Source organism: Haliotis rufescens, unplaced genomic scaffold (assembly GCF_023055435.1).
Source record: "Haliotis rufescens isolate VD_foot unplaced genomic scaffold, xgHalRufe1.0.p SCAF_139, whole genome shotgun sequence".
NCBI classification, from domain to species: Eukaryota; Metazoa; Mollusca; class Gastropoda; order Lepetellida; family Haliotidae; genus Haliotis; species Haliotis rufescens.
The window spans coordinates 322,665-343,742 of NW_025963823.1; the positions used below are offsets into that span (position 1 = coordinate 322,665).

The 21,078-nt window shown below is 40.6% G+C and overlaps 1 protein-coding gene across 1 annotated transcript; it reads left to right on the forward strand.

Moving 5' to 3' along the window:
• Positions 1-672: 672 nt before the first annotated feature.
• On the forward strand, positions 673-1,549 carry LOC125379127 (uncharacterized PPE family protein PPE12-like). Its single transcript, XM_048395052.1, has 2 exons — positions 673-1,041; positions 1,130-1,549. Exons 1-2 carry the CDS (start codon positions 673-675, stop codon positions 1,547-1,549), a joined length of 789 nt encoding a protein of 262 aa, XP_048251009.1.
• The last annotated feature ends 19,529 nt before the right edge of the window (positions 1,550-21,078 follow it).

Genomic DNA, 21,078 nt, shown 5'->3' on the forward strand with positions numbered 1-21,078 from the left:
GTTTGGAAATGTATCCTCTAATGACAGCTTTCCTGTAACCATCGTAACGCACGGGCAAATATACACACATCTAAATAATAAAAAAAAGTTGGAAAATTCACATCATCACATTCAACAATAGACCTCCACAAAAAATATCTCTCAGTTACCTCCCCTTTAGCTCTGGAGGTTCTACTCTGAGCATATTTGACTGTGGTTGTGCAGAAAACAGTCTCAGTAGCAGGTATCTAAGAGAAGATAACTCCAGTCTCCTCTTCTCACTGGCCAATAGAGTACTGTTATCATAACTCAGGCATTCTGCCCAAAGTTCCAAAGGGGAGTCACTCAAGAAATACAACAGCACACCAAATCAAATCGTTGGGAACACTTCACCTGAATCAAATTATCACAATCTAAGCACAATGAATTTTAATGATATATAACAAACAATGCACTTGAGTACATCATGTGCACATTAGATCACCCTCAAACTTAGGTCATCAAACTTTTGATACTCAATATCAATGTGATTACAGTGTTCGAAATCAAGTCCAGGGAGCCTTGTCATACAAAACACTAACATTCAAACGTAAAAGATTTTGGGGGTGTCCTGAATTCAAATAAATCAGGGATGGAAATTAACAAAGAACATCTCCTATCCCGAAGTGATCACATTCAGCAATTGCCCCCAAAATGTCTGAAATTCTTAGGATTCGTAGTCCTGATAATGGCTTCGACATTTACCATGCCTCCAACACGGGTACCGCTAACTTCCATCTCCGCAACACACATGTACCAATGAAGAAGACCTCCAACACGGGTACCGCTAACTTCCATCTCCGCAACACACATGTACCAAGGAAGAAGAGCTCCAACACAGGTACCGCTAACTTCCATCTCCGCAACACACATGTACTAAGGAAGAAGATCTCCAACACGGGTACCGCTAACTTCCATCTCCGCAACACACATGTACCAAGGAAGAAGATCTCCAACACGGGTACCGCTAACTTCCATCTCTCCGCAAGACAAATGTACCAAGGAAGAAGACCTCCAACACGGGTACCGCTAACTTCCATCTCCGCAACACACATGTACCAAGGAAGAAGAGCTCCAACACGGGTACCGCTAACTTCCATCTCTCCGCAAGACACATGTACCAAGGAAGAAGACCTCCAACACGGGTACCGCTAACTTCCATCTCCGCAAGACACATGTACCAAGGAAGAAGAGCTCCAACACGGGTACCGCTAACTTCCATCTCCGCAAGACACATGTACCAAGGAAGAAGAGCTCCAACACGGGTACCGCTAACTTCCATCTCCGCAACACACATGTACCAAGGAAGAAGACCTCCAACACGGGTACCGCTAACTTCCATCTCCGCAACACACATGTACCAAGGAAGAAGAGCTCCAACACGTGTACCGCTAACTTCCATCTCCACAACACACATGTACCAAGGAAGAAGAGCTCCAACACGGGTACCGCTAACTTCCATCTCCGCAACACACATGTACCAAGGAAGAAGACCTCAAGGGCCGACGGTCCCCTTAATTCCCAACACTGAATAATGATGTGAGTTGTATCTACCTTAAGACCAATGATTGCTATACCTTGAAAGTCTATTGCACGATTAAGTACATGTAAAAACAGTACAAATAAAGCACTTTCTGTTACCACTGGTTACCACATTCTATTGTGACTCATACATGACAATAAAGAGTAAAGTGTTCCAGTGTATCCAAGCACCATTGACCATTTCTCGGGCTACATCTCGTTAAAAGTTACAGATTTTCAACACGCTGGAGTATTGGAGTATTTAGCATCAACTGGTCCAGTTCGTCTGAATGTACGCTCATATGACAATAGTCATGAGACATTCCTGTGACGTCTGGTATTATGTGATCAGCCACTGAGAAATAGACTCCAGAGTAGTGCACTAGGCATCATATCCAAACTAAGGCATCACAGTTAAAGAACGGATACAGATGCTTAAAGAGCATCTTGTGCAGACCCAGTAAGTTGGACTAAGTCTTTAAGGCCATGTGTAAGTCTAAACTGCTGGGTAAAAGAAAGTACCAGTATACAGCCATGTTTGATAGTGGCTAAATATGAGTGAGCGAGTGAGTGAGTGAGTGAGAAAGTGAGTGAGTGAGTGAGTGAGTGAGTGAGTGAGTGAGTGAGTGAGTGAGTGAGTGAGTGAGTTGGGTTTAACGCCGCTTTTAACAGTATTCCAGTTATATCACGACGTGTCAGCTTAATGTGGGAGGAAAGCCCAAAGTGATGCAGGTCTCAGACGTTTACCACTTCAGTGAAACCCACGAGCACGGGTATGGTCCTGACAAACCTAGACACATAATCAGGGAGAACCGGGATTCGAACCAACAATCATAGGTTTCTGGCGTGCCCAAGGGACGCAACTCTGCACAGCGAATCGTGGTGCCTTAGACGACTGGGCCACCCATGCCCCCCTTGACATCATTGACGAGTGAGTACGGTTTTACGATGCCGTCACCCATATTGCTGGTAGAGAAAAGGTCATCATCAACCCTTGCTTGCCGTAAAAGGCGACTATGCTTGTCATAAGAGGCGACCAACGGGATTGGGTGGTCAGGCTCGCTGACTTGGTGGGCGCATGTCATCGTGTCCCAATTGCGTAGATCGATGCTCATGATGTCAATCACCGGATTGTCTGGTCTAGGCTTGATTATTTAGACAGCCGTCATATAGCTGGCATATTGGTGACTGCGGCGTTAAACAACTACAGAGCTCCAGATAAGCTGCGTATCTGCAGAAAATACGCATCAGAAATGCAGAAATACGCAGTAAAATAAAATCCAAGCGTATCAAATAGGCAATGATCATTTCAGATATGCTACAAAAATAAAACTTGTGCGTATCATCAAAATATTGTGAAGTAACCCTGCATATTCGTTTAGCAAATCAGCAACTTATTTTGAAATTATAAACGGGCATTCCGTCAACCTTGCCAAACTCCATGATGACAGTTACACCACGATCATTTGCCATCACACTTTCTTGTGGAAGTATCATGGTATTTTTGAGTCCTATAAAGCTCTCGAACCCACACGACACCTGTTTGCAGGGACTAAATGAATAGTGTTTTTAAATATTTAACTTAAATACCCACATGTGTAAAAACTAGTGGGTAACAGAAATTTGAATACCCAGATAGAATTACTGATACCCAATGATCTTAAAATGCATGGGTAAAATACCCACAACACCAAAAGCTTATCTGGAGCTCTGCAACTAACAAGCAAGCAAACACCGACAACATATAGCAGTACCACCCAAAATGTTAGAAATTCTACCATGTCTACAAGATTATGTAGATACCTTAAACATTAGCTAAACGGGAACGGGCTAGTGCTAATTTCCGTTAGGGCTGCAACGACACAGGAAGGTCATGATACGATACGCATCTCGATATTCTGATCACGATACGATACGCATCTCGATATTCTGATCACGATACGATACGTACCTCGATACGCAGTGATATAAAAACAAGACTTAAAGCATGTCAAGATTGAACCTTTCATGATTTTGGAACAGTCAGCATTATTTTATAATAACAAGACTACTGAAGATGTTAAGCTTCAAAGTGGAACTTTCTCTAACTTTCCTTCAAAACAATTCAAAGTTCAAACACCAGAAAATAATTATTGTATTTCACCAGTGATACAACTTTAAAGAATTTGTATGCAATGGTCCAAGAAATTGTAACTGAAATTATTGTTTTATCAGGAATAATATATTCCAATATCTTGTTATTTTAGTTGCAGCTTTTACAAAATATATTTAATATAATTATAACCCTAAGCTAGGCAGCTGATTGCTATTGCCAGTTATTATTTTTCACATGGAACCAGTTTGACAAGTCACCATCAAGGTTCCCGCGCACGTGATCGCGAGAACTACGTGTTGACATAGAATCGTCAAACTATAACAAATATGAATTTTAACGAGTCAAAGTATGGCATTTATGATATATGTATCCATTCTCTGTCAACTAAAGTTCGTTTCAAGGAGTCAATAGTGGTAATCCGACCATGGTTGCTGTTAATAACGGTGAGCAGTGCCATCTTCCTAATTGAAACAATATTAAAAGGTATTTTTTAATAAAATTAATGAAATAAGTTACAAACATAAGTCCAGATATACAAAGAACACTTTTTATAGCCAGACTGTGTAATTTCATGATTAATTTGCGTACTTCAGTATGGATTTGTTGACATGGTATACCCAACACAATGAGCACAACTTATTGACAGCCAAAGAAAGAAAAATAAACCATAATTACTATGCACATGTAAATGTTAATGCCCTGATATCATAGAAATAAAATACAAAATGAATTTCATGTAAATTTTTAAGTAACGTAGATCTATGTGATTTTTCGTGAGAGGGAGACGTGGTTATGTGACATTGGCAGGCCTTTACAGCAGCAATGGAATAAAGACAAAGAACTTGGTCAATGAGTGGATCATATTGAATAAACATAATAAAGACAGGTGTTTTTGTTGGAAATACTTTGGTTTGTTTACACTGTTCGGGCATGGTCAGTGTGTGAAGGTACGCACTTATAATACATACAAGAATACAGGAAGCACGCTGCCTGCCTCCTCGTCACACAAACACTTGGCATGTGCAGCAGAGGGCGGCAAAGACAGGTGACAATGTCTTGGAAGGCTGTAAATGGCCAAGGCATGTGTGATAGTTTCAAGCGTGCCTCATCCCTATTTGACACAATGGCAGCTCCATGCGAGAAATATAAACTGTCAAGTGAAATATATACATGAACTTACGACTGTCCCTGACCAGCGATGGAGATGCCACGAGACAGAATGTTGGAGTAGTGATGCCAGCCACAAGTAACATGCCACCATGGCCAGCTGATTGAGATAAACAAGGACCCTTGTGATCTCTCCTGTGATTGGTGCTTGCTGCTTCCGGTTAAGGAAAGGTGGGTGATTGGCTAGACTTGCTCCAAGTCTCTACTGAATGAGAAAGGCGGGGATTGACACCAAGCACAAGTTACATTTGTTGTTAGGGACATGGCGCGATTTTCCATAAATGACTTTAGATCAAGTAAAAGAGATAGCTAACCCATGCCCTTCTACATAACTAACCCTAATGATCGTAAAGGGGTGCTTGATCGTAAAGGGGTACCTAACCCTAATGATCGTAAAGGGGTACCTAACCCTAATGATCGTAATGTGGTGCTTGATCGTAAAGGGGTACCTAACCCTAATGATCGAAAAGGGGTGCTTGATCGGAAAGGGCTAAATAGAAAGTTGTGGTTAGCCTATGTTTGGATTGGAACACAGACCTGTGAAGTGAGAGCCACAATCGACAGCCTGAGTCAATTAGTGCCAAATCAGCTGGTCCCAGTAAAGTGCATTGACGAGTTACTCCTTCACCATTGCTGTAATATACACAAAAAAGGAACTGTCGCGTAAATCTATTTTGGGATTATCTAGACTTGCTTGGAGGCACTTCAGCCTCAAGTCTGCAGCAAATGATTGTACAAATTCCCAATTTGAATCTAAAATTTCCCAATTCCTCAGAAAGTACGAAAATCTTACATTACAAAATTCAAATTTTGAACTATATCCTAATGTTAACCCAATTTGCCTGTCAATTCTAGATACATCCTTGCTATTATAGGAGCGGTGAGCTTGATACCACAAATACAGCACACCACATGACAAATATTATCGAGAACAATGAGACCAAGGTATCACCTACCTTTCACAATCTTCCATTAAGCAGAAAATATCAGGAGCTGTGGTAAGTTGTGTCAGGAGATTATGTTGGTGGTCACGGAGGCATTTGGAGAGGGTCTGCAACAATGTCCAACACAATGAGCACAAGTGATTCACAGACCACTCTCAATGCTCTGATACTTTGGAAACCAACAAAACCATGAATTTCTTTGAAATTTAGATATGAAGGTTTTAATAAAGATGTCACTTTTCCTGGTTCATGATACTGGGATAATTACAGAACTGTTACCATGGTTTCAATCAAGTGGTAACACAAGGAGACTAATGTCAACAATATTATTGACTTTTACCTTAGGTAATGGTGCATATTGAAGAAAAGCAGATGTTAAAGGTAATAGTCAATGATACAATGAACTTGGCAGGATTGGGTGGGGGAGAGGGAGAGGGGGGGGGGGGGGGGGGGGGGGGGGGGGAGGAGGGGGAGAGGGAGCCAGGAGGGGGACATCGGTTCGGCAGGCCTGTACCACAGCAATTGAATAAAGACAAAGAACCTGATCAATCAAAGGAGCATAATGAATGCATACTCATCATAAAGGGATGTGGGTTTTTTTTAAGGAAATACGGTAGTTGAATACTTAGGTTTGTTTACACTGAGGGACGTGATGAAGTTGATTAATGATAATAAATTGCACTTCTTCTGTCGGATGAAATACGGTAGCTGTATACTCTGTTATAGGGCTTGGTCAGTGTGTGAAGGTACGCATTTATCATCCATACACGAATACAGAATGCACCCTGCCTGCTTCTTTGCCACGAAAACACTTGCAATGTGCACCAGAGAGCGGCAAAAACAGGTGACATTTTCTGTGATGAAAGAAAAACTTGCAAATAGCCAAGGGAGGACAAGGTTTGGAACATGCTTCGTCCCTGGTTGACAGAATGGCCGCTCTGTGCGGGAAATAAAAGATGTGGAGTGAAATATATGAATTAATTTACCTTCAGATGCATGTGCATAATCGTCATCTCCGTCGATGGAGATGCGACAAGACCCAGAGAGCAAGCACCTTGGGTGTGTTGATGACAGCCAGCCACAATCAGACAAGTCCGCCGCCATGGTCAGCGATTGCGGAAATGACGGCCTTGGCATTAGTGATCTCGCTTGTGATTGGTGCTTTGCCGCTTCCTTCCGGGTGGCTTGGTGCCGGCTGTCTAAACTGCGTTTTTTGGCGGTCTGTGCAGTGGCCAGATGCTCTCGGTGTAGCCGGTGGCCTTTGAGTGGCTTGGTACCGTCTGGCTAAACTGCGTTTCTTGGCGGTCGGTGCAGTGGCCAGATGCTCTCCGTGTAGCCGGTGTAGTCACGTGGTGGATTTGCATGAAAAGTGGAAAGAAGTAGAAAAAAGTGGAACTACGTGTACGATGAATAAAAACTATTCCCAATTTTAGAAAAAATAAGTATAACTATGCAATAATTTGTTTTAGAGACAACAGAAGATGTGAATGTAAAGGCAGCGTTAGAAATTAGCACTAGTCCTGTAGTCCTTGCCAAACTGCCCAATGGTAAAGGTATGCAAAGTACTAGTAGAAATTGGCCCATTTTAAGGGTTTTGCTATATGTTATCATTATAAGGACTAGTGGACTAAAACTGTTATTTTCTAACCCCGTGAAGGTAAAGTAATGAGGAGTATAAAAGGTGCAGACGAGGTGTAAGATGTATAAATGGTGACAATTGGAGAAGAGAGTTAAAACTGCATTGCAAGCAAGAAAGAAAGAAAGAAAGAAAGACAAGAAACCATTTATGCCACATAGTGAAGGAAGTAAAATGAACACTTTATAATTGTATTTTTTGCTTTGAATTTGTAGTGAACTTTTGTGTAAAAAATGTGATGAAATGAAAGACAAGAGAAGTTAATTTACAATATTGTGTTTGAAAGCGAAGCCGTGTGTAAAATGAACACTTTAAAATTCTATCGAATTTTTTTATTTTTTTAAATTGTAGTGAAATTTTCTGAAAAAAACAACATTGTTTGAAATCGAAGCCGTAAACATGGAAGAAAGCGGGGCAGAAGCGGGTTAAAAGCGGAGACTGGGTAATCGAGGCAAAAGAACGGAAAGGGAGAAAAGCGAAGAGGACGAAGCCGGAATTGTGGGTGAAAGCCGAGCAAAAGCGTGTTAAAAGCGAGGAAGAAGCGGAGTAAAAGCGGGGCGTGGATAATCGAGGCTAAAGAACGGAAAGGGAGAAAAGCGATTAGTCGGTCGATGAAAAGGAAGCGATCGGATTGGCTCGGGTCGAAGGGTGAGAGTTGAGCGTGGGGTTCATGTAGCTTGTAAGTAGTTCTTTTAAAAAAGAGTTCCTTCCAGAAAGGGCGTTTGCACCCACTCAGGGTGCCCCTGGGCCAAAGCGAACGGTGCCAAGAGACTGCCGACCAAACCTGGAGACACAAGCACTTTCGAAAGGACCCACAAGTACCACGAAGTGGATTTACAGACGGGTGTGAATTGTCTGGAAAACACCCTTTCTATTTATAAACGTTGGGATATAGCGCGAGATTAACAAGACGACTGGTGGCCCCATTAGCGCTGTGAAATAATACCTTCTGGCTTATGGGCGTACAGGATAGTTTTTCTGGCCCTGGGATGTTTTATTTGTAGGTTCTAAGCTCGCGGCATTCCCCGTTAACCACAAGTGCCGGTTTTCTTCCTGGGGCCCAAAATTGAATACCAAACGTGTGTTGCACGTTGAATGATAGTTCAAGTTTTGCAAATACGCCCAAAATGCTGAAGCCACAAAGACATATACTATTGGTAAATTCTGAAACAGAAAGATCAACACTATTCGTTGAAAAAGAATAATATTTGTGGACCATTATATGTTATATTTATATAGATCTTACTATTTCCCAGCGCACTTTTTGAAATATAAATCAATAATTGTTACTACAAATGGCCAAAATGACAAACGTTTTACTTGATATACTGCAAACCATGGGTAATCATATGGTTCCATGTGCTGGGCTTTAGTATAGTAAGAAGAAGCGATGGTTTGTTGAGTGTCAAAGCAGCACTCTGAATTGTATCAATGTTAAAGTGAAACGCATTGCTGTGTGGTCTTTCTTCGTGATTCACTTGTATTGATGGAAGAGAGGACTAAAACTCATTTAGTATGGGGGTGTGACACTGAATGGCCGATTTGTTCTGGATAATGTTGCACAATGTTGGACATTATATACATGGTATCATAGCCTCTCCAGTTTCATTGCTTTTCTGATCATTCAGCAGAATATGTATTAATATGCTTAATGTATACATATCTTGTTCCAAAACTGGAAGGGACATGTTGTTTCTGTTAAAGTACCTTGTGTTTCCATACAAACACAAATATCAATTATGATGTTATGATGAGCATATGACTTTAATGGTCACGACACAAGCATAATGTATGACACAAGCCTAACGATGCAGGTACTTTTCCTCCCCTCCCCTCCCCTCCCCTCAGACGCACCCCCCCCCCCCCCCCCCCCCCCCCCCCCCCCCCCCCTCAGACGCACCGGAAGTGAACATCAGGCAAACCGGAAGTGGATATCGGGCAAACTAGAAGCGGGCAGACCGGAAGTGGACATCATGCAAACCGGAAATGTGCATCGGACAAACCGGAAGTGGACATCGGGAAAAACGGAAGCGGGAAAACCGGAAGTGGACAAAAGGCAAACCGGAAGCGGGCACACTGGAAGTGGACAAACCGGAAGTGAACATAAGGCAAACCGGAAGCGGGCATCGGGCAAACCGGAAGTGGACATCATAAAAAAACCGGAATTGGACAATCGGGCAAACCGGAAATGTGCATCGAACAAACTGGAAGTGGACAAAAAAAACGGAAGTGGGCGATCGGGCAAACCGGAAGCGGGCACACCGGAAGTGGACAAACTGGAAGTGGACATAGGGTACACCGGAAGTGACATAGGGTACACCGGAAGTGGAAAGACGGGAAGTGGATATCGGACAAACCGGAAGCGGACAAACTGGAAGTGAACTTCGGGCAAACCGGCGGAAGTGGACAAACAGGAAATGGGCATCGGACAAACCGGAAGTGGACATCGGGGACACCGGAAGTGGACTTCGGGCACATCGGAAGCGTGCACTCCGGGTATGGACATCAGGTACACCGGAATTGGACAAACCGGAAGTGGACACCGGGTACACCGGAAGTGGACACGGACAAACTTGTTGCTTTTCTTGAACACCTACTGTGCAGAATCAACTCATTCTTATAAAATACAAAAGTATCAATATGGGAAAAACATATCTGTCAATTCTTTTTTGTCAATTGGTATTGACTTTAACATGTGTTTAACTGTGTTTACAGTGTCTTATGTATACGGGAACATCTAGAATGACCTCAGTATTTTTCTATTCTATAGCAATGATTTATGTCACCCAATTGTGATATGGCGAGGCTCTTAACCCTTTCTCTGTTCACCTCACACAGTGTATTGCCAAAAGTAGTGGCGAGGCTCTTAACCCTGAACCTGTTCACCTCACACAGTGTATTGCCTAAAGTAAGGCGAGGCTCTTAACCCTGAACCTGTTCACCTCACACAGTGTCATGCAAAAAATGGTGGTGAGGCTCTCAAGAGGTCCTGCTCCTGTAGTATTTCAAATGGGGGATTTGAATCTTATTCAACTTTCAGTATTGTGCTTATGACAAAGACAAACATTTCAGCAATGTTCCAACAATAGCAATATCCAGCAATATCCAGCAATGTCCCAGTAATAGTCCAGTAATAGTCCAGCAATATCCAGCAATGTCCAACCAAAGTTCCAGCATGGTCACAATATCCCAGTAAAGTTCCACCAATGTTTCAACTTGTTTTAGAAATTGGAGCACTGCGAGGAATCGACTTTGTTGTGACCAGTGCATACCATCTGGCCCTATTTCCAAGTTGTATAAGTTACATGACCCAAACATTTTTCATGGGTACAATAAGGGCCCTGGAACTATTCGTTACAATGCAGATACATTCCCAGCTAAGGAAAATTTGCAGTGTGCAGATTTAGCCACTTGTCCAAAGCTAGTGTCTAGCAAGGTGCTGTTCGGCCTGGTAAGCTCAGCTAATAAAAGTCCAGATGATGACACTAAAATGTACACAACATGATACTAGAGTCAAGTTAGTGCTACTAGACTCAAAGTATTGGCACACACTGAATGCAGTAACATTTTTCAGCAAACAAGTAAAGTTCATGTGAGAGTACAGCATGACATCAATGGAATAGTCAAAGGAAATTTGTTATGACAAAATAAGACATGAAAACCGTCACCATATTTGATAAAAATTATTAACTTAGTGTTAGGCTCAGCCATATTCTAGCTATATGACGGCAGTCTGTCAATAATCGAGTCTGGACCACACAATCCAGTGATTGATATCATGAGCATCGATCTAGTCAATAAGGATACGATGACGTGCATCAACCAAGTCAGTGAGCCTGACCACCCTATCTCTCTTTATCTGCAATTTCCCACGATGTAGGAATAGAACGAAGGAAATAGTATTTGGTGATTTCAGTACGGAAAATGTCCTTGGACACCCCAGCTACTGTGGCACTTTATACAGCCCTCTAATCAAATTCGTATTTTGCTTGTCAAACTTTTCAATCGGCATCGGTATTATATCCATACAGGTTTATGCACCTGTCTACAGTCTGTCCAAGTGTTATAACCTGGCTAGGGCCGCTTCACCAAAGGCTTCTCGTCCGCCATTAGTTGGTGCGACTGTATTGCACGTGCATCGCATGGGGGGATACACTGGACAGCTGAAACTTTGCAATATACACTCATGTTGTCTATATAATAAAACAAGCCAGAGAAAATGGATAAAATACTCTTGCAAGTTTGTTTGTTTGTTTGTTGTCTATATAATAAAACAAGCCAGAGAAAATGGATAAAATACTCTTGCAAGTTTGTTTGTTTGTTTGTTTGTTTGTTTGTTTGTTTATTTATGTGTTGTTTAACGCCGCACTCCGCAATATTCAAGCTATATGACGGCAGCCTGAACCAGACAATCCAGTGATTGATGAGCACCAATCTACACAATTGGTATACGATGACATACATCAACCAAGTCAGCAAGTTTGACACCCGATCCTGTTCGTCGGGTACAGATACATGGTGGGTGGGTGGGTGGGTGGGTGGGTGGGTGGGTAGGTACAGATACATGGTGGTGAGGGGTGGGAGGGTACAGATACATGCTGGTGAGGGGTGGGAGGGTACATATGCATGGTGGTGAGAGGTGGGTACAGATGCATGGTGGGTGGGTGGGTGGGTGGGTGGGGGGGGGGTAGGTAGGTAGGTAGGTAGGTAGGTAGGTAGGTAGGTAGGTAGGTAGGTAGGTAGGTAGGTAGGTACATATGCATGGTGGTGAGGGGTGGGTACAGATGCATGGTGGTGGTGAGGGGTGGGCGGGTACAGATACATGGGGGTGAGGGTATGGCGGGTACAGATAGATGGTGGTGAGGGTTGGGCGGGTACAGACACATGGGGGTGAGGGTATGATGTATGTGCTTTTTAAGACTTGCCTTTAAAAAGCGTAAAATTTTCTCGTTGGGTGATTTACGAAGGACGCGTAATAATAGACACACAACATTCGTACTTGGAAATATGTCCCAATAAGCCATGATACTATCATTGGGGTAAGTATGTATACGATACACTTATCCTCACAGGAGAAATAGCACTTCGCGTTATAGTGCTGTTGTGTATGCGCTGTGTAGGACTTGCCTTGAAATGACGTAGAATTGTCTCGTTTGGTGATTTACGAAGGACGCGTAATAATAGACACACAATATTCTTACTTGGAATATCTCCTAATAAGCCATGATACTATCATTGGGGTAAATATGTATTCGATATACTTATTCTCACGGGAGAAATAGCCTTTCGTGTTATAGTGCTGTTGCATATGCGCTGTGTAGGACTTGCCTTGAAATGACGTAGAATTGTCTCGTTTGGTGATTTACGAAGGACGCGTAATAATAGACACACAATATTCTTACTTGGAATATCTCCTAATAAGCCATGATACTATCATTGGGGTAAATATGTATTCGATATACTTATTCTCACGGGAGAAATAGCCTTTCGTGTTATAGTGCTGTGGCATATGCGCTGTGTACGACTTGCCTTGAAATGACGTAGAATTGTCTCGTTTGACGTTTACAAAGGACACGTAATAATAGACACACAACATGCTTACTTGGAATATATCCTTATAAGCAATCATACTATCATTTGGGTATATCTGGAATGCGATACACTTATTCTCACGGGAGAAATAGCCTTTCGCATATTCTGTGTGACAGGGAAATGGATGATTGTTTTACTCAATGCTGTTGGAAGTCACAACCAGTAGGATATCATTAGAAACTTCACACTATTTCTCAAAGAATAACGTACAAAAGTACATACGACTAGATAGGTTGTATTGTTACTTTCTGTATGACACAAGTTGCACCTTGTAGGGACTTTCCTCTTGTGAAACACAAAGTGCAGGAGCTGGTAGATAATATGACAAGTCTGCAGTTTACCAGGCACAGCATGTCAAACTCCCATACAGTAAAGATACTGAAGGAAGCGCCCCACAAATATACAAATAATCCCCATTCACTGGCTCAGCATTGACCCAAGAGCATTACACAGTCATCAGTCTTTCTAATGACATATTTACATTTGGGTTAACCACTTATGGATACGATGTGCTGTATAGTTCTATTTGGAATTGGTTTTCCTTTCATTGAAACTGTGATGATGGCGCTATGATTGGTTTGCTGAAATAGTATTTTACGTGAGTCTAATGTACATGGTACATACTGTGACTTTACAAGATAATAGATAACTAATTATGTATGTCTATATATTATCAAATACACATACTACATCTCCTCAGAAAATGGAAAGTATTATCATAACACGATAGGTATTGTATCTCCAACATTCTGCAATAGATATGAGATGTAATTAATTTTAGATTTTCAAATTATTGATGTCGAGTCTACTCTCGATTATAATAATCTATCACAAGTTTTGAACTTGTTATATGTAGTGTCAGCTATGAGTAAACGCTTTCATTTTTCATTCAATGATGTTACAATGTGCAATTTTATTTGTGTTGGCAAACAGACGGGCGGTGATTTCCCACGGCTGTATTGTATTGTCTGGACAGGTGCGAGTGGTTTGACTTCACGTGTGTAGTGGTGTGTATGACGTCACGTCAAACAGCTGGTCTAATGTCGTGGTCATATGATGGATGCACGTGGTTTCAGTGTCTAGATACTAATATTCTCTTTGTCAGAATTGATCCGAACTAAAAGTAGATCTAGTACCACGTCATTGGGAAGATTTCCACAGCAACCATTGAGAAAATGAGATGTTTTTCACTTAACTAACCCGTCAAAATTTGGTGCAGTTTACTATTATTGGTATGTTGACATGTGCTTTTCACATCGAGGCCTGATATTCCAAAAAGAATAATGAGCATATAGTTGAGTAAGTGAAAAGTGCGTTTTACAGACAGAAAGCTGTCAAAATGGATCCAAGGTTAAACAGCCTCTTTAATATTTATTCATACACATTAGAATCTCCAATGGTTGAATTAATAACACAAATAACACAAAATTTTTAGATAATCGATTTCTGACTTACAAAATGTTGTAAATTGAAAATGTGAGTTCGTTTTCGATGTTTGAAACAGTTTTCATTATATATATTTTTTATCCTGCATTATCTAAATTATCAGATACTTCGACCAATGCCATGTGATTTACATGTTTTCAGCGATATTTAATTATTCCACGCCACGAGTTTGGTGGGGTACATATGAACAGGGTTCGTTGTCCATTCCTTCTGGGGACAATTTTTTTCTTAAACTATTTGAGTTAGAGAAATGAAATTGTATACACTGATGTTACTGGTCACCTTCTCAAATGAGTTCGAAATATGGTGTCAACAAATAAACTTTCTACAGACTTACGGCCCTCGTATACAACTGAGTGCATACTATGTGAAATAGGGACAAGTCTTCTCATGTCCATGTAAGAGATACTTGTTAAGGCTGAGCTTGCTCTCATGACATAAAGCGACTCTTAGCTCCCCCTCTCTCCTTAAGGATTTAAAGGACTGGGTTAACATTAGTTAACATTAATTTCCTTATTGGTCACTACTATACACAATTCTTATGTGAGCCATTATGGGGATAGTAAAAATGCTGTTTTCTTGTTTATTTTGTATCTTTAACAAAAAATGAATTTGTAAAAGAAACATCAAGGAGCAAGATGGAGCAAGTTCAATCCTACATGTTCCTTCCATGCTGCAGTAAGGCCAAACGAAAAAGGAAAGATATAATTACTGAAACCAGCTATATTAATTAACGATGTTTCTGGTAATATTAATGATGTTGCTGGTTATATTAAGGATGTTGCTGGTTATATTTTCGTAATTCAATGACATATTCTGTCATCTCTTTTATGACAAAAAAACATCCATTAGTTTCATTGATCTACGATCACTATATATTTCAAACTTTTCCTTCTGTAGAATTGGATGAAATATCTGTAAATGTACATGCATATCAAGGTGTAAATAAATCCTAAAGTCGCGTTTAAAAAACAAACAAAAATATTAATTAAAGAATATAATTAACAATAATTTAATCCAAGTAATTAATATTTTCGTAATGTTCTCTTTCACTTAATCTAGATATTACCTTTCACTTGCGAAGGTTATTAACCTATGGTTTCCTTGTATTAACTATAGCCTATTCCACACTTCTTGAGCTTTCAAATTCAAGTATTAAAACTGTCCAATTATATCACGTTTAAAGCTCTTTATAAAGTAGATTTAAAACATTAACTACACATCATAACACCCGATGTATATATAAGGGTCTGCGTGATTGCACAAGGAATTGATGCTTGTATGACACAGCGCCTGAGCGATCGAAAATAGATTTGTTGAATAGATTTGCTGACAATGAAAAATTTTCAACCGTTTTGATTAAACCCACAAAAACTTAATCTTGGGTGATATAGTACTTAGTATATTCTTGTAAATTATTAGGAAATTATAATGTTGTCCGATATTGAGAAATGTCAATTTGAGCATTGTTTTAGCTGTTTTTATAGCCAGCCATCTTTTATATTTTGTCCTTTGAAAATGTCCGATGTCAGTCACCCCGAGGTTGTGTTTTCCACTAATGAGAGAGCACTGACACTGAAACAAATACCAAGGATTTTGTCAAGATATATAATCGAAACTGTCGTTCATATTGTAACATAATCTTTGAAACAGTCTGCGCATGAGCCAATCACGATCCTTTTGGTCACATTTGTTTTGACATAAAAAACACAGACAATTTCAACGGGATTGTTGATCCGTAAATTAAACTCAAGACAATTCTCAATGAATGTATACTTTGACACAAATGTCATATGTCTTTCATCGTTAGAATGTGTATTTTACAATGATATGAATTATTGGAGATCTAGATTTCAAACAAGGGAGCTCGCTAGGCTTTACTTGCCACAGTCGGGTGCTTCAATCTGACAGTTAGAATACCGGCACTTTCATCTTGGCTAGGCCAAGCATATATACTAGTATATGCCTTTCGGATTTGTTGAGTTTAGATACTGTTGGAGAGACACATCAACTCCAGTTGAATGTTATACAATTTGGTTATACTGTGAACCTTGTAAGACTTGTATACAATGTATACGTTTTTGAAACCGCGACGTCATCAGAGTGCGGCACTGAGCCGTGTACAAAGCAAGCTGACGGCCAGGCACCATGTGGGTTAACTCGAATGGTTATCTCAAAGTAAGGAGTAACTTCGTTTCTGGGGACAGGGATCGCGAACGCTTGGCTGCTAGTGTAATAGAGGGAGAGACTGTTTCTAGCAGTTTCAAGAGGGCGTGGCGTGACATACGACATCTCGCAGTTCATGGTCAAATAACGTATCCAGCTGCCGGGTGCGGTCTCTAAACACCCTTTCCTTGTGTAAGACACGATCCATTTCCTTGCACATCATAATAGAAATCGCCATGTTTGTTGCTAAACAATTTAACATCGATTTTAGCGATCCTAAGTTGGCCTGGAGCAACTTAGTATTTTGATCTTAACTTACAACTCTCTAAGTGAAGATTGCTTTGTGGAACGGGCGGCCAATCATAACAAAATTTAGATAGTGTACTTATAGTGAGTTACAATCAACTTTGCCCTACGATGGCTTTGCGGAACCATCCCGTTTTTGGTAAGTTGAATTGAGCCAAGCATAATTCACGCGCTCGTGTTGGGGCAGACGTGCAAAATATGGCCGTGCAACGCCCTCCATGGCACAGCTTTTGGAGCTGATTGGTAATCATCCAAGTTTGACTGAGAAGCCATTATCTTAAACTGTGCTTCAAAAGCAGCAGAATCTCACTTGTCATTAAAATAAGGCAACTGCACGGAAATACGCGCTGCAGAGGTTTGACTGTCTGAACAAATAATATATAAATATTATAAATGTAATATTTCAAAGGGCAAATGGGCAAATATGTGTACAAGTATCACTTGTCCCCAACTTGATTCAAATGAAACTGTTTTCTGTAAAAGAATTCTAGGGTGGCAACTGCACAACCACCCACCCACCCCCAGTATTTTCGCTTCCGATTTCCTTGTACTACTTTACCTGAATACACATTTCTGTATATCATTAGAAAGCCCTTGTGAAAGCCGTTACGGACGTATTAACATATTTAACTTATCTCTTTAATCAGAGTATGTGTTTCCAAACTAGTTTTAGAAATTCCGACAATTTTGTTGATACTGCTTCAGGAAGCCATAAATAACGTCCTTATCTTTCTGAATTCATATTTGCTGACATCCCAAGAACGTCCTTTAAGATTTGACAATTGTGGTGTAAACGGCGTTTCTATTCACATTTGAATCGGCATGGTTATTTCAAGATAGCTAATATTCCAGCGTATTGGTAGTTGTTCCTATTATGTTGCACCTGTGAAGATGCGTGTTAGAATAGGTCTTCAATAACTCATGCAACTAACGGGATCGGCTGGTCAGGCTGCTGACTTGGTTGATGCATGTCATCATATCTCAGTTGCGTGGATTGATGCTCATGTTGTCAATCACTGGATTGTCTGGTCCAGACTCGCAATAGAGATGGAATATTGCTGAGTGCGGCTTTAAACAACAAAGGAAGAAACAAACATCACATGACACTCACAGTACATGCCATGATACTCGCATCACACCATACCACACCACACCACACCACATGCCATCACTTAAATTCAGATTACATCACATCTGAACAGGCTCGCTGACTTGCATGGTTGATACATGTCATCGTATCCCAATCGATGCTCAGGATATCTGTCACGGGTTGTCTGGTCCAGACTAGATTATTACAGACCGCCGTCATATAGATGGAATATTGCTGAGTGCAGCGTTAAACAAACAAACAGACAAGCAAACATGGTTCATTGACTGACTGAAGGGGCTGACAAACTCCTGAAAAAGAGCCGTTTACAGCTTGCCAAGTCAATATTATGATTGAACTGATTGAAGCGGCAGAGAAATATTTGAAAACGGACGTTCACAGAAACCAAGTTGGCTTCAGTGGCTGCAAGCCTGATCCTCAGTATGGATTCCACGTGCTGGAATAATGTCGCTAAAAACATTAAAGCCACGGTAAAAGATTAATTGATCTATGCATGTATAATATATACAAGAGATAATTAAAAAGATAAATCAATGTCTCTGATTTCAAAACAGTGGGTTGCTGCCGACTGCTACAAAGACACATGCAAGTAAGGAAGTAATTTTCCTAGTCATACCTAAACGTTCTTAGAGGTTCTCGCAAGGAATAGAACATGACATATTTAATATGAATATATACAGGATATACAAATTATGGCTCGATCGCTCATTCATGACCACTGGTGTTGGGGAAAATGCAGATCATCTAAAGATGCAAAATTCAGACTATGAAACAGCAGAATGCTGGGTGGGTGTTTTTAACCATGGGTGATTTTGTGATGGAACACAGCCCGAAGGAACGTTTCTCAGAGTGGGCGTGGCCGAAACATACATGGGAGGGGATGGGTGATTTTATGATGGAACACAGCCCCGTAGGAGCGTTTCTCAGAGTGGGCGTGGCCGAAACAAACATGGGAGGGGACTAAGAGGCCCAGGCACCGGTACAAAATATTCAGGCTAGATATAGCAAAAGACAGCACTGAATATAAACCTATGTAGTTCCAGTATATACATTTACACTGGTTCTAAATTCGGTTCTGTAATTTAAAACAGTCGCTAATTGATCAGGGTTTTAAGGATGCACTTCTTTACAGAGCAAAAAAGGAAACTTTTGGAAAGGTTTACTGATGGAATTATACCTATCATATTATATCAAAGCTAGGCACAGGAGCTGCAGGTATTGCATTCTTTTTGATAATAGGGACGTGTGTGTGAAAAAACAGATTCAATAGAGTGAGTAAAAATAAAAATAATATGTAGATGTTTGTGTATCTGTATGCATTAATTTTATAAAAAAAGAATGAACAACGCACAAAGCTTTCTATATATGGTACATATCATTCCAAATGTAGCTGGTCTATAATGCGAACCAAAATTATATAACGATTTCGTCTTTCTGCCCCAAGGCACTGAACTTGGATACGTCTATAGAAGAGCGCACAGCATAGTTTAATCAAAACCAGTCTGCTTGAACTTGTTTTCCTCTCTCCCAGCACAATATTTGAGACGTTTAAGAGACGGTACCAAGCTTACACGAAAGTCTTCTCGACTGTTGGACAACCTAAAGCCGACTTGAAACCTGTGACGTCAGAACTGGCGATGCTGACGTCACAATCAATGTACTCGAACTCTGTGACCTTGGTCCTGAGGCAGCTGAATGACGCTTTATGTGGTCAAATTTCTGTTGCATTCGGCCAAAATCTGGGTCAACTTAAAGATGACGTTTGCTGCCCAATGCGCCAGTCTATGAGGCCATATTTTGAATTGAAGAAATATCATAATTTCACCCCTAATTGATATGTATTAATAAGGCGACGGATTGCTTTTTTAAAGGAGCTACAGAAAGAAATTGACCTATATTACGTTGATAAATTATCTATAACGTCACGTGACCACCGCCATACTGGTCTGAAGCTGGACCCAGCAGCGAGACGACATTGACGAAGTACAAACATAGGATGAGGGTAGTCGGCACCGTTTTCAGTTCTCCCTTCCAATTTAGAAGATAGACATGGAGTACAAATTAAGTACATTGTTATTGCCTTGTCTTTTATCACAAACACAAGGAATGAGCGGTGTGTGAATAGAACTTCAGATGCACATCCACTAATCTGCCAGTTCTAAGGATTTTCCCTGAGTGTATTTGTTCACAAAATTTAACTAATAATTGAAAATAGGTGGAATGAATATATGTAATTTTCAAAACCTCAGCACTAAAATGTACAGGAAAATTCGTAACCCTATTCACCACCATTTAATGAAATGCCGGGGCGGACTCTGTGTTCACTGCTCGAAATTTGTAGTCTACATTCACGGCCTAGATTATCTGTTATCTTTATTACAAAGGTGTGAATGTAAGGAGAAATTGTTAAGTTTTACTAGCTAATTTGCAACTGCTGGGGAACGAATGTTTACACACGTGTTCGCGGTGGCCATGCAGACAAGTCAACAACAAATAATCCTAATGCTTTTATTTCTAAACATATATGATAAACAAATAAACAAAGTCACAAAAAAACTCGTAGACGAGGGCCTCCCGCGAGTTTGTTATTATTATTAGCTACATGGTCCTGTGGTCAGACAGGCAGTCAGTAAGGCAGTCAGACGCGCACAGGCAGGTGTTTGGTTGAGGTTCTCATGACGAAGCTTAGAGACGATAAAACTTAAGAATATCGCCTCATATAATTATGTTAATGATGCCATATGCAAACACAGAGTGCACTCTTTGGAGACATATTTGAATGAAAGGCCAACAGACAATGTAATCTGAAGTAATGAACATTATTTTTATTACCCAGCTGTTATCATATTAGGTGAGACATCTCCCAATACTTCCTGATTCACCAGGGTCAACATTACCGTACACATACGAAAAACAACACTAGTGTGGATATATAAATCACTCTGTGATACTTCAATACAAACACAACTTTACTTTTATGGTGAGTAGGTTCATGGTTTGTTTGTGTTGTCTCAAAATGCACTCAGCAATATTCAACTATATGAGGGCGGTCTGTAAATACTCGATTCTGGACCAGACA